We start from the raw sequence: 13,420 nt of genomic DNA on the forward strand, positions 1-13,420 counted from the left end.
GCTGCACCCTTGCTGGCTTGCTAACTTACAATTTCAAGTAGGAGAATAAAAAAATGAAAATGTTTATCTGTCACTACTCTTCATATTAGCAAATGTCATAATTAGAACATCATAATACATGATATTAAGAATAATGTAATTAATGTCTTTGTTATTATTATAGTAGATCAGGCAGGTATAAGACTGTCCTTTCTGATATATACCTCCAAAAAAAGGGTATCTTGCTTGATGCTATTAATGGAGGATCATTTTTAGATTCATTGCAAGAAACATGTTAATACATTGCCAATAAAAGGAAGATTCTTAATGCTTCTGTTGTTAAGCAACTATTATTACCCTGTGTAATCTATTCTACTCTCTACATTGCTTAAGGAGATGAATTCCATTTTCTTCTGACACTTGTGTAATTATAGATTAACCACTGTCATCAAAGATCTGGCTTTTCATACTCTCTACAGAAGGGAGAAAAAAATGTAAGATTAGAATAATAAAGTGAAAAGCTGTAAGAAATCACATTTACAGTTAAGGAAAAGGGATGGTTTCAATGAAGTCAGTGTTGGTTTCTGTACAGAAATGAAAAGTTTCACCTTTTCCTTTTCCCAGGCTACGCACTGAACTCCCTCTGTTTACACTATGATTTGTATGATATCATGGTGAGCTGGTTCAGGGAACTTGCCTAGAAGAAAACAGAACACTGTTGTGTGCTGGCTTGGATTTCTATCATACTGGCTTCCATACTAGCTCACTGAGAGCATTGATGATGTCATTAAAGATGTGGCAAGAACAGATCTTGAGGCTGAAAGGGAAAGAAGGTGCAGAGAGCTGTAATAGGAGTTAGATCAGCTTAGGTTGTCAGGAACTACAAATGTGAGTAATATCTCTAAATATTATGGGCTAAATAAATGTATGAAATGTAAACTGTAGTCAACTTTTTTTTCAGTGGAATTAGGAGCTATTTTTACTTGAGTTCACAAAAAAACCCCAACAACTAATCTGTTCTTTCCAAGAGTAGAAAGTACTGTCTGTGTTCATGAACTATATTTAGTTCATTTCTTTTGTAAGAAGTGGTAGAGTCATGTTTTTAAGAATATAAGTGTTTTGGTGAAGCAGACTTTATTTTAACACCCATTCTCATGAATAATTTTTCCTTTCTGCTGTGTAGGACTCTATTACAGGAGAAATTGTGGAGCTTTTAGAGCCTTATTTGGACATGGAGGATTATAATCTGGAGATGGCTAAAAAAGTGTGTGGAAATGTAGCAGGTCTATGCTCATGGACACAAGCAATGGCTTACTTCTATGGTATTAATAAAGAAGTCCTTCCTCTTAAGGTATTTCATATTATTAATTTCATTTTTCTGAGAGGTAACTATGGTTGAAGGCAAAAAATGTAACAGTATTTTGGCTAAAAAAGATAATGATCTACAAGAGATTCTTATTTCTTCATTTCTTCAATTTTGAAGTCCAACACTCGAAAATCAAAGAAGTCCTGCCATTTTTTCCCCCTTACATAGCTACATTTTGCACAGTTGTTACTCGTCTGCATACAATCAGTGGGAGTGTTCAGTGCAGATTCTTTATACAGCTTGGCTATTGGCAAGTGAGAGTTGCTGTGTCTGTCCTTGACCTATGGTCCTAATCTCCACAGTTTCAAGAAAATTTCCCCTCTGTCTTATTGGCCTGGGAAGGAGCATGCTTGTCATGGTCTTGGGAGAGACCTCTCTTGACAAAGAAGTATTCTTTAGTGAGTTTAGCTGGAATTGAATTATCTAAGAAAATTTCTGAATGTCAAGTCACTACAAGTGATCGTATATGTAATATGTAGTCACCTGGCACAGAATTCTTTAGGAACAGTGAAATTATTGTAAAATTACAGTAGAAAGGAATGAGCTGCCATTATCTGCACTGCTAAAGATAGTTTTATTATCTTGGAAATGTTTAATATATGAGCATATTAAAAAAAAAAACTTTGAATATTTATATAGTGATTTATAGAAGCTGCTTAAATGGACTGTTTTATTGTTTTGTTTGTTTGTTTGTTTGTTTTCTGAAAGAAATACATACCAATCAATTATGCTTCCATTGTACTTATGCTCGGTCTCCTTTTGTGTAATTCAGTGTACTCACTGCATATTCAAAAGTCTTCACATGTACTTTTAATTTATCCAGATTGATCTAATTCAAATTCATTCAAACATTGACTGTATTTTTGTGATTTATATTTTTAAAAACAATAGAATGTTCACTAATGAAAATAGAATCTGATATGCACCTATTGAGATCTATAAAAGAAAAAAAAAAAGAAGGGGAAATACTGGACTAATGCTCAGATGCAACTCTATGAAAGCTGTGGAAGTGCTCTTGCAGTTTTTAATTATACATGATTTAAAGTTACATATAAATTTATCTTTATATATTTATAACTTGCCACACTGGAACTGATACAAAGCTAAGCATGTATTTCTTGGCAAAGTGATACCTATTCTCAGGTATGGCAATAGTTTCCATTATTTTAAAATTGGAGATAATAGAGGAAGGAAAGGTTTAAAGATGTTATTGTGAGAAGCAGTGGAGTGATGCTAAGAAAATAATTGAAAATAAATGTACAATTAGATTTCATAAAGAACTAGCACAGGGTAAATCATCCAGTGCTAAAAGCAGGTTTACTGAATGAATTAATCAAATCGCTTTATCCTAACTGCAATTCTAGGAGACAGACCCTCTTCAACACTTGCATAATCCAGCCAATGTATTTTTTAGTTGCATCTTAAATGGGACTCAGTGCCTCCTTAATCTTAAATGTGACACTTCATGAAAACTGACTAATAATGACTTACATTTTAGTAATTATTGTGTATAAGTATGCAAAAAATGAATTCTTCCCTGAAATAATTACCTACCTCTTTAGATATGTGGCCTGCAGCCTAAGCATCACTACTCAGAGTTGAACACAGTACAAAAAACATTGCCTGCAAAAGTAGTGCAGTGTGGTTGTTTATCATAAAGCAGCCACCCTTACTGTTTTCCTGTAGACCCTCAATATGACTGTGAGCAGTTCCCCTCTAGTTTGTTAACCAGTCAGCAAGCCTGCTGGATAATTCTGAAACACCATCTTCTGTTTATCCACTATTTGAAGAAAATAGCAGTAGAGAGAGGAAGCCCTTTAGTTGTGATTGTGCTAGCATTCAATTAAAATAAGGAAATAATTTCTCTTGGAGATGTCTCCAGTGATTTTAATTAAGATCTCCTTAAGCTGGTTATGATGATCAAGAAAAGTTTGTCTGTAGTTTATAAATTCTGTTTGATATGGGGAATTGTCTCTATCACATGCTGCTTTAAATATGGAACTTCGTTGCCTTTTCTGCTTTTGCTTGTCTCTATGTTGAACTAAAACCCATAGGAGGCAATAACTGGAATTTCACACAGGAACAGTGTGAAAATTTGGTGCCAACTATTTAAATAAGAGTGTGCTTGTCAAGTTGATACCCACAGGTATTTGAGTATGAATTCAAGGAAGTCATTTATGTGAAGAGGGTGGAAGGGAGGATTAGATCACCTGTAACAAAACAGGGTAAAGTCAGGACATGTAACTTGGAAGGGAGAAGTGAAGAATCTTTGATAGCTATTGAGGTTGCATAAAGCAGATAAGAGGCAGGATCTTGATGCCTTTCAAAGGTTGTTTTAATTCCCCCAAATGGTCACTGATAGTAAAGAAATAGAGGACAAGATTTTATTAATGTCATTCTGCATGGATCTGTTTGCATGTATATGTATGTATTTTTATGTGTGTGTGTGAGCAGTAAATTTTAGAGGTGAAGAAAAGCCATTTTTTTTAATGTCTGCTAAACCCATGTGCTTGTTTCTCTTATAATGTTTTTCTAAATTATCTCTGAGTCCAACTTTCTCATGATATTGGGGCTCTGATCAGGATGATACAAAAGCAGTGGACCATCTGTGTGAAAAATCAGCAGTAAGCTGAGGCAGAGGCATCTAGAGATTGCATTACCATGAAGCAATGTCAGCCAGATACCATGTACCCAGGGAATGACTGCAAAAAGAAAAAAAAAGAAAAAAAAGACCAATGTGGTCATCCAACGCATCCACAAAGCACTTCTAGTAATGTTTCCTGTATTTACTGAGCAACAGCTGCTCTTCATGGAGATCAAGGGTTGTTCTAGGCATTCCATTCATGAGGAGAGATAGCATTTAATAATATGAAGATTTTTATCAAATAAAGCATTTTTATTTATTTTTATTTAAATGCCTTCCTGGATCAGGACCAGTTATATTCAGTGGTTAGCAAAATTGAATTTGCATTGAATAAGTGAGGAACTTGAGGCTATGGCAATGCTGATAAATTAAACAGTGTGACTGAACTTTAGACACTAGAAAATGAGCATCTGCGCTGTTGAATTGTTAGAATGGTCCTTAGTGTGTACTTGATCTTAGCCAGGCAGCATTTTCTGAGTGGTCTCTGGGCACTCAGGAGCTGGCCTGGCCAAAGAGCCTTTCTGCAGGTCTGTTTGCGTGCAGCGTGATGTTTTAGAGAATGGAAGAGTTTTACATGAGCTGCTCTACTCTTACAGATTTCAGTGCCAGAGGAAGGTTCTGGACACGTTAAATTTAACAGCATAGCTGTGGATTGCAATTACTTGTTTATTTTTCCTGTGTTTATGTGGAATGCACAAAGGTTAAGAGGAGTAAAATCATCTCACCACCTGCTATGAAGGCCTCTTAAATAGCCTCTTGGAATAAGGCAAAGTAGCTGCTCAACAGTTCAGTCTGTGCCAATTATTGACACTTGGCCTATGGAGACAGATGCAGGATGGAGAATGCAGAAAGAGCAAATGAAGCACTGGTTGGAGCAGACATGAAGGTGTTGTGTGGTTCCTCACAGTGCCAGTGGCAAGGAAAGGCCAAAGACATAGCTCTTGCACAAGCCTCCAGGTGTTCTCATGGAACCCCTTTATCCAGGAGCTTGCAGTGTGGTTCTCATGTCCTCAATCCTCGTGATTCATTCACATAGAATCCATTTATCAGGCTTTCACACTGCATCCAACTGGAACAAATTTTGAGTCGTTGCTTTGCTGCGTGACTCAGAGAGATTAAACGAAGGGTATGAATCTTGTTCACATAGCAATGTCACTAAAATTAGAAAGGCCGCAATGGTTCTTTGTGGTTGGGAGACACATTTTCTTCCCTCTGTTAATTGGCTGGAAATCTTCATAAGAAGCTTCTTGCAACTCTAATAGCCTTCTTGGCAGAAAAACTTTCCTTCTGCTCTCAAGGCAAAACTGTGCAGGAAGCTGCCAGCCAACCTGCTAGTGATGTCTATATGAAAGCAGTGTTTGTACCCATGTAATTTTGAAACATGGAATTGGTGAGAGAGGCAGAGAGTGATGATTTCCAGGGAGAACCGAAACAAGTAGTTTCTGCCTTGGGGAGTCACATATATTGGTCACCCAGCTATACCAACATTCATTCTTGTGTAACCAAGCATGATTCATCACGTATGATTAAGCATCCTGCACATCAAACCAATACCAAAATGTACTAATACTTTATTATTACCCTAAACTTAACTGAAAACCTTGGTTAAACTGTCTATAAAATTACTTCTTATAATAAGTCTTCTGCTAGAAATCCCTGTAATGCCTAACTAATTTGGAGATTTTCCATGTTAGAGTGCAATAGATTTTTTCTTTGCACTCATCTGAAGTGTTTCTTAGTGAGATTTATTTATTTATTTTGATTGTGCCTACATCTTCAAGGCGGGTAGCCTTTTAAGAGCTTTAAAAAAGCAGGAAGTCTGTTTTATTCATATTTTGTACCTTTCTGTGCAGTTTATTGCTGTGTGGAGACATGGCCTTTCATATTTGCAAGGTACCACCGCTTATATGTATTGGGCATTCTTTTTCACTATGGCTCACTGTATATTGCTATGGTAAATGCCAAGGTGAAATATGATTCCTCACAGCCAGGTTTAATTTTCCTGTTCTTTCATCTGTTCTTCCCAGCTTTTCAATGATATTTTTCCCTGTGTCACCTAACCATTTGTGAGCTGTGATGAAGCAATGCATCATAACTTTGTTTTACTTTCATTCTTAGCTCTCATGGGTTCAGTGATAAGAGAGGATCTGCACCAGAGGAGGAGGAGGCTAGGTGGCAGAGAGAGGGATGCTGCAGCATCCTCTTTGGATCTCAGTAAAAGATCCAACAACAAATGGCTTAATAAGACAATTGCTTTAGTAAGACAGAACAAAAAGAGGGGTATATGATAGCTTTAATGACCAAAAGAGAGCGGTCTTTCTCCATGAAGAGGATCTGCTCTGCATGGCAAACCATGGGAAAATTCATCTAGGCTCTCTCCAATGTTTGCATGAACATGGGGTGCTCAGCATCTGAAGGGATTTAAGATTTACTCACTACCTACACTTATGCTTGTTTTATTGGGGCGTTTTTTTCTTAAGACATCTGTTGTAAGTCCTTTCTTACTGGGATCTAGAAAGGGCCCTGCTCCATCTCTTTGCCTTCCCTGGTGTTGAGCAGAGGAACACCGTGTCACTTATTCAAAACTCCTGTAGTGTTTAAGCTTTTCCAGAGAGTCCAAGATTCACTGAAAGTAGTATCTGTGATTCTGAAATCTGCTTAGCTGGATCTTATCAAGACTCACTGGTCTGCTGATTCAACGGTGTCTGTCTCTAGAAGATGTTCTTTAATACGCATTTTGAAAAATAAAAGTAGAATAAAAACATTTCAGCATCTTTACACGATGGATATTTTATGAATGGTCATTTTGTTGGCTTATCTCCATTATAAAATATTTGTTTATCTCTAGGATCTGTCAGCAAATGCAGTGGCTACTGTAAATGATGTTTTTGCTGATAGTGCTGTTCTCTGCAAGTGTAACACTGAAGTGTTAAATTTGTGCTTCAATGATTATTGCAAATATGCTTCTCTAATTGCTGGGAGACCTATCTCGAAACACACTGGACTCCATGCTGAACTTTTTTATCATGCCTAATCTCAAAATGGGATTTAGTTTCCTCTCTTTTAATTTTTTTTCCTATCCAGTGCAAGAATTTGCTGATTTCAGTATAGTTTGATAGGAATTAAATTTATCTTTTTAGTCAAGATTTAATGACAAGAACCAGCCCAAGTTTATACTGTTTACTAAAAGTCATCCCAGAGATTCCTTGCTCTGCTCTGATGTGACGTGAGATTCAAGTTCCATATTTGTAATAAAACATTTTTACAGATTCTTAGTTTCCATCTTTGTAACTCTTAGAGCAGGAAAAATAAAAATGCATGGTATTTAAATATTTAGATGCTGTAAATATTCAGAGCAAATGAAGACAAAGTTTATTTGTGAGTGTTTCATAAGCATTTTGTCAATTTCTAATCTTTCACAAACAAGTATTTGGAAACATTCTGGATTCACATAATATATATATTTTTCTTAGTAGTAATACAGAAATGAAGAGGACAAGTTTTAAAGACGTCAGCTTATCATTCAAATTTTTATAGACACACATGAAATGTCTTTAGAGCTTCAGTATCCAGAGGAGCAAAAAATGTGTTTGTTACATTTTTATTGTAAAAGTAATTGATGAGGAAAGAAAGAAGAAAATTAGTTTCCATTATCATTGTTATTATTTTATAGTCGGTGAGGCACAGCCTTAATTTTCTTTTGCACTGAGAAGATATCACAGGAAATATTCTATGCAGTGCCTCATATATCTAGTATACAGCTATTTCAAGGGTATTGTGCTTATAAGCCATTAATCGTTGTGTGATTAATGGATCATTCTGAAAATATTATTAAAACATTTTAAGATTGCATTGAATGACAATAAAAAGGAAAAAAAAGTTTTTATTTTGTGTATGTATTATTTTTAGAAGTTCTCAATACAGTACAGTATATGCCACTAAATTAATGTCATTGACTTGCCAAACAACAAGTATTAATGACTGTTTACTTTGAAACGCTTCTAGGCAAATCTAGCCTTGCAAGAGGGAAGACTTGCAGCTGCCCAAACTGAACTGAATAATGCACAAAATCAACTGGATGAAAAGCAGATGGAACTTGATCAAGTACAAGCCATGTATGATGCTGCTATGAAAGAGAAGCAGGCCTTACTTGATGATGCCGAGGCTTGCAGAAGGAAGATGAACAATGCCACAGCTCTGATAGAAGGCTTGGGTGGAGAAAAGGTGCTGGTACATTATGAGTATAGTTCTAGCACAAAGTTGGTCCTTAGGTTTGATAACAAACATTAACATTGCTGAAGAAATTTAAGGCAAGGTGATGTCCTGATATCATATGACACTACACTATATTTTAGTTACACATGGGCTTTTATCTTTTTTTGTGAAACCAATGTATCTAACAAAGTAAAACCATTTATTATGTTAGCCAAATTCTTACGTATAATGATCATATGGATTGTATTGGGATAGCGTTAGAAATGAAAGCCAAGGAGCCAAATTCCTTTTAACTTTAGTAAGAAGAGAAATTAGGCTTAACCTAAATAATTGCCCTAAAATATTCATAAGAAGGATTACTCTCTTTTTTTCACCAACTGTGCAAGAATAGAAATTTGAAGCTTGACTAATATTCTGAATTATATTTTAAGTTCAGATTGCTACTGAAACCTTTTACAGAATTATGGGCTAATCTTTATCCTCTGTGCTAAGCTTTAAGTTTTACTCTCCTATGCACATTTTTATAGCTTCAGCTTATAATAGAATCTGAGGGCTTCCAGAAAAAGTGGGATGGTCTTTTTTGTAATTGGCTCATTACTTGCTTTGAGAAGTCCTTGTTTGTAATCACACAGAATCAAAACTGATGAGAGCTTCGACTTTCAACCACTGAATCCTGTAAGGCCAGATCTCAAGTGCTTGTACAGATGTGCTTCAAAATGTTTAGCCCAAAATATTAGATGCTTTGGCATGTTTTTGATTTCTCAGGACATTATCCAATAGAAGTTGGAGTATCTCCAAAGATAGAGATTCTGCAGGCTCTCTTGGCAACTATTCCAGTCCTCGATCACTCTCACTGTCTTTGTATATTTGAATGGAATTACCTGTATTTGAATTCCTGCCCACTGCCACTTGTCCTGTCACTGGGTACCATTTTAAAGAGTATGGCACCATCTTTGCAATCGCTCATGACATATTAATACAATGCCAGAATTCTCCCCAAGAGTCTGCTCTCAAGCTTAAAAAGTCTCTCAGACTATTTTCATGTGACAGAGGCCCCATTTGGGCCCTTTGCCTCTCTCTAACATGTCCATATCTGGTCAGCTCAGACCTGAGCACAGTAGTCCAGAAGTGGTCTCACCAGTGATAGCAGGAATAATCACCTCCCTGAATGTGTTTCCAGCAGTCATCTGAAGGTAACCTAGGATGCTCTTGGCCATCTTTGCTGTCAGCATTTGTTACTGTCTTATGTTCCACGTGGTGTCTGTTAGAGCTTCCAGGCCTTTTTTCTTCCCAACTGCACTCTAGCTGTCAGTTCCAGCTGGGACCATACTGTTGCATTGAGTTTTTCCTTCTCAGAGACAGTACCAACACTTTCCTTTGCAGAACTTGAGGAGATTCCTGTTGGTCCATTTCTCCAGCCTGTTGAGTGCTCTCTGGATGGCAGCCCATTTATCAAGTGTGTCAACTTGCAGAGAGTGCATACTCTTCTATTTTCTAAGGGTCATTCATTTTACCGCTACAGGAGTGATATTTGTATTCACTTTGTTCTCAGGAGTCTCTCTCAATCATAGTGACCTTCCAAAGACTACTGATCATCCAGAGTTTCAGATGCAGAACTCCATGCATTCCAGCTGCTTTCTCACATAGAGGGAAACTACTCCTCACTGCTCCAGCCTGTCCTTCATAACAAGCCTATATATGTGTTGTAGCACTGTGACTGTGGGAACTTTCCTGTTGTGTCACAGTGATCCCATGAGATCATGACTCTGTAGCTACTTGCAGAACTCTGATTCCTTGTTTGTTTCCTGTGCTGTGCACATTAGCATTTCCAAGAGGAGTCCAGCTCTGCTGATTTCCCAGAACCAGTATGAAAACCATCCGGGGTTCTGTCTGGTGGGCAGTACCTTGTTTATGTTGATATGCTTCAGGTGTCCTCTGTTTTATTGATTGTTATGTTTCTATTGTATACATCATTCTACACATTTTATCTGCCAGCCTGGTCCTTCAGTTCCTCACTGATTGTTGCTTGTCCTCTTCTTCCCTTTCCATTCCTTCTTTAAAGCCCCCTCTAATGGTTTGGCCAGCCTGTTGGCAGATATTCCCCACTTAGGTGGCTGCCATCTCTTCCAATAAAGCTTCTACTTCTGAAAAGAATGATTTAAAGAAAAAAAGAAAAGAAAAGAAAAAAAAGATAAAAAGATATTTGTGGTTCAAGAACAGTTACCTACCTGAAAGAAAGAGAGAGAGATTCTGAAATTGGATCTTCATGGTTAGGTTTGTGTCTGTTTAGTCTAACTTGCTTATAATATTTTTACGTACAGTTTCGTTGGACTGAAAGCAGCAAAAACTTTCAAAATGAAATTACTCATTTAGTGGGGAATGTCCTTTTGGCCACTGGATTTCTCTCCTACTCTGGACCTTTCAATCAGGAGTACAGGAATTTGCTGCTCCATTTATGGAAGAAAGAGATGAACAGCAGCAAGATTCCATACAGTAATGTAAGTTTTCATACTTTAACTTCATTGCTTTGCAGAGAAATAATGTTAAGAGCAATCAATTCCAGAAAAATACTTAATTGAAAAATTATTTATGGGCTGTCATATTCCATCATATTTTTAATAAATAACAATTCTGAACAGTTGACAACTGAGCTTCTAAAAAATTCTCTTAATACTTTCATGCATTGCAATATTAGTGCATAGGAAAAGGCTCTGGCAAATCTAAGTCAGACAGGCTACCTGAGATCTGCTGTCCTGGAAGGAAATGGCATAAAATGGAAATTCAGTCAAAATTAGAAGTTTAGAACAGATCTACTGCAACATAAGGGGGAGCCCCTTATTGGGTAGTCAGATTTTTCACCCATAATGTTTTTCACACAGACCCTGTTGCATCTGTGATTTCAGTCATAGAATAAATCAGCTACATCTAGCATTTACCAAAAGTAGAAAATACCTGTATCAAAGAGAACACCCATTTTAACCATCTCCTTCAACTTTTTAAGTTATCCTATTATAAAGGTTAACTTCCATCCCCTAGAGTTTTTCCAGGCAGTCTCCCAAGTTAGGCCTGCAGAACAGTGAAGAAATGGAGAGATTAGTCCGTGGCTTCTGTGCTGGCTGGGAGTTATGCCTCAGTCAACTACCTACCAGCATTTGCCCTATTTCCACTTTGACCACGTACAGTCTCATGTGTTGCCATTAAAATTTTTTTCTTTCTCTAGATATCCACTTTTCACTCTGAACTGTGAATCTAAAATATAAATAGGGAATTTGGAAGAAAGGGGTTTTTTTTTGCATCTATTTCATATTTCTGACAAATTCCATCATACATTCTTTAACTTACTGTTCTTAATAAGCAAAGTTGTGAGCAGATGAAAATAGAATAGGAATAGAAGGTTCCATTATTTTCATTTAGATTTATTGAAGTACAATGTTTTAATAATCTAACTTGCTAGAAAATATCTGTAAAATGGAAACACAGTTTTTCCCTCTTCAGACTTCACATTCCATATTTAGTCTACATGTAGGTAGATTTAACATAAAAATACTTTTACACCCAATAATACGATGGACTATTACACATTTTTTATCAGAAATATCCCCTCTGCATCCTTACGTATTAGCAATTAATACCCTCCTGTTGCACCCTCTGCTGTTTCCTCACACCGTTTAATATTGCTTAACTTCAAGTGTCTTGTTGAAACAATTAGGTTAAAAACAACTCTGTGTTTTTAAAAAACTTGGATTTACACCAGTTCAGCTTGCTTCACTTTAGACTGTTAAACTGATGTAGGCTTGTCACCAGTAAGGCTGTTCTTTGTGAGTTTATACAGCTTCCCCTTAAGTGGCCCAAGTCTGCGCAGATATAGGTGGCCTAAAATGCAGCTGAAGTAACGACCATCATGCAGCTTCAGTTCCCTGAACACGTCATATACTCTAATAAAGCGAGCAACCTCTGTGCTGGGACTACCGAACAGAGCAGGCTCCTTTCCTTGAAACAATGAGCAACCTGTGTACACCTGTGGCTGCACCTCTACAAATGTGTCGAAGGTAGATTACTATCCCTGCTGCATCTTATTGTCAGCTTCTTGGGGGATTTGACATTTAAAACCTATTTTAGGGGGACTGCATAGCCACAGGAGGTTTGTCATGCTCTTTATCTCATAGAAGTTATTTATGAATCTTTTTTTCTTTTTTTTCTTTTTTTTTTTTTTTTTTTCATTTATCCATATGGTGGATAGTGCTTCTTATAACAGTGATTGACTTTGAGCTGGCAGAGTAAGCCTCACAGCCCAGCCCAATATATGGTATGACTTATGAAGATTAATGATTCTGACTTGCCCAGCAAAGCTTTTTGAGAGCTCCAGATGAAAAGTAATACGTAAGGCCTGGATGGATTTATTAATAAAGTACCAGTCACAGTGCAGTCTCAGGCAAGATTCTTCACCAGTGTGCTATGGGACTTATCCTACATACACTTATCCCAGGGATGCTCTTTCTCAAACCCAGTGTACAAGATGTTCTTAAAAGCTGCTTACCTTGGAGAATATCTGTCAAGATTCCTGCTGTTTCACGATAAGAATTTGGATATATAATGTCTATAAAGTACAAGAAAGAGGGAACCAAAATTTTGCCTCTGTGAAGATGTTTTGACCACATTGCTACTAAGCTTCAGCCTTCAAAATTTGAGGAATACTTTTTGATTACTTTTGTGCTGCTCATGTTTATGCTTTTTTCCTATGGACAGGCTAGACATAGAGTGTCATAATTAACATGAGTTTCAAACCACAATTACCATTCTGTTTAGATAGCTGCTGTTAAAGATAGAATTATGATTTCAATGACAGTATATGGAAGCGTTATAATTTTTTTTCAGCAAATTAAGTACTCACAAAAGGCAGCAGATGGGCCTCTCTTGATACTTCACACCACAGGAAAAAAAGCTGCTTTGTAGTTCAAGGAAGAGGCTTGACATCTGCCTTACTTTGTCACAGACTAACTGGCTGTGGGTGTATGAATCATTTAGGCATAACAATTTAAAGAGAGCTGTTTCAAATTAGCTGTCTGTTGGTGTAGCTAGGCACTTAAATAAGCTAAGTTTCAGAGTTGCAGAGTGGCTGAAACTCCCTACTGCAGTAAAAAAAACTAAGAACAAAACAAAAACCTAAAACCTGTAGGGATGCTACTCAGCTGCTTAGGATATTAAATATGGCTTTA

At 36.9% G+C, this 13,420-nt stretch overlaps 1 protein-coding gene across 1 annotated transcript in view; it reads left to right on the forward strand.

Moving 5' to 3' along the window:
• Positions 1–13,420, forward strand: part of LOC306945115 (dynein axonemal heavy chain 5-like) — a gene marked incomplete at both ends in the record, with an annotated part of 145,964 nt that overhangs the window by 83,621 nt on the left and 48,923 nt on the right. Inside the window, 3 exons of the mRNA XM_079533823.1 lie at positions 1,163–1,330; positions 7,995–8,213; positions 10,526–10,702. Of these exons, the coding sequence (XP_079389949.1) occupies positions 1,163–1,330; positions 7,995–8,213; positions 10,526–10,702 (564 nt within the window). The remainder of the gene's footprint in view (positions 1–1,162; positions 1,331–7,994; positions 8,214–10,525; positions 10,703–13,420) is intronic.

Source organism: Tetrao urogallus, assembly GCF_951394365.1.
Source record: "Tetrao urogallus genome assembly, chromosome: 3".
In the NCBI taxonomy this organism is placed as follows: Eukaryota; Metazoa; Chordata; class Aves; order Galliformes; family Phasianidae; genus Tetrao; species Tetrao urogallus.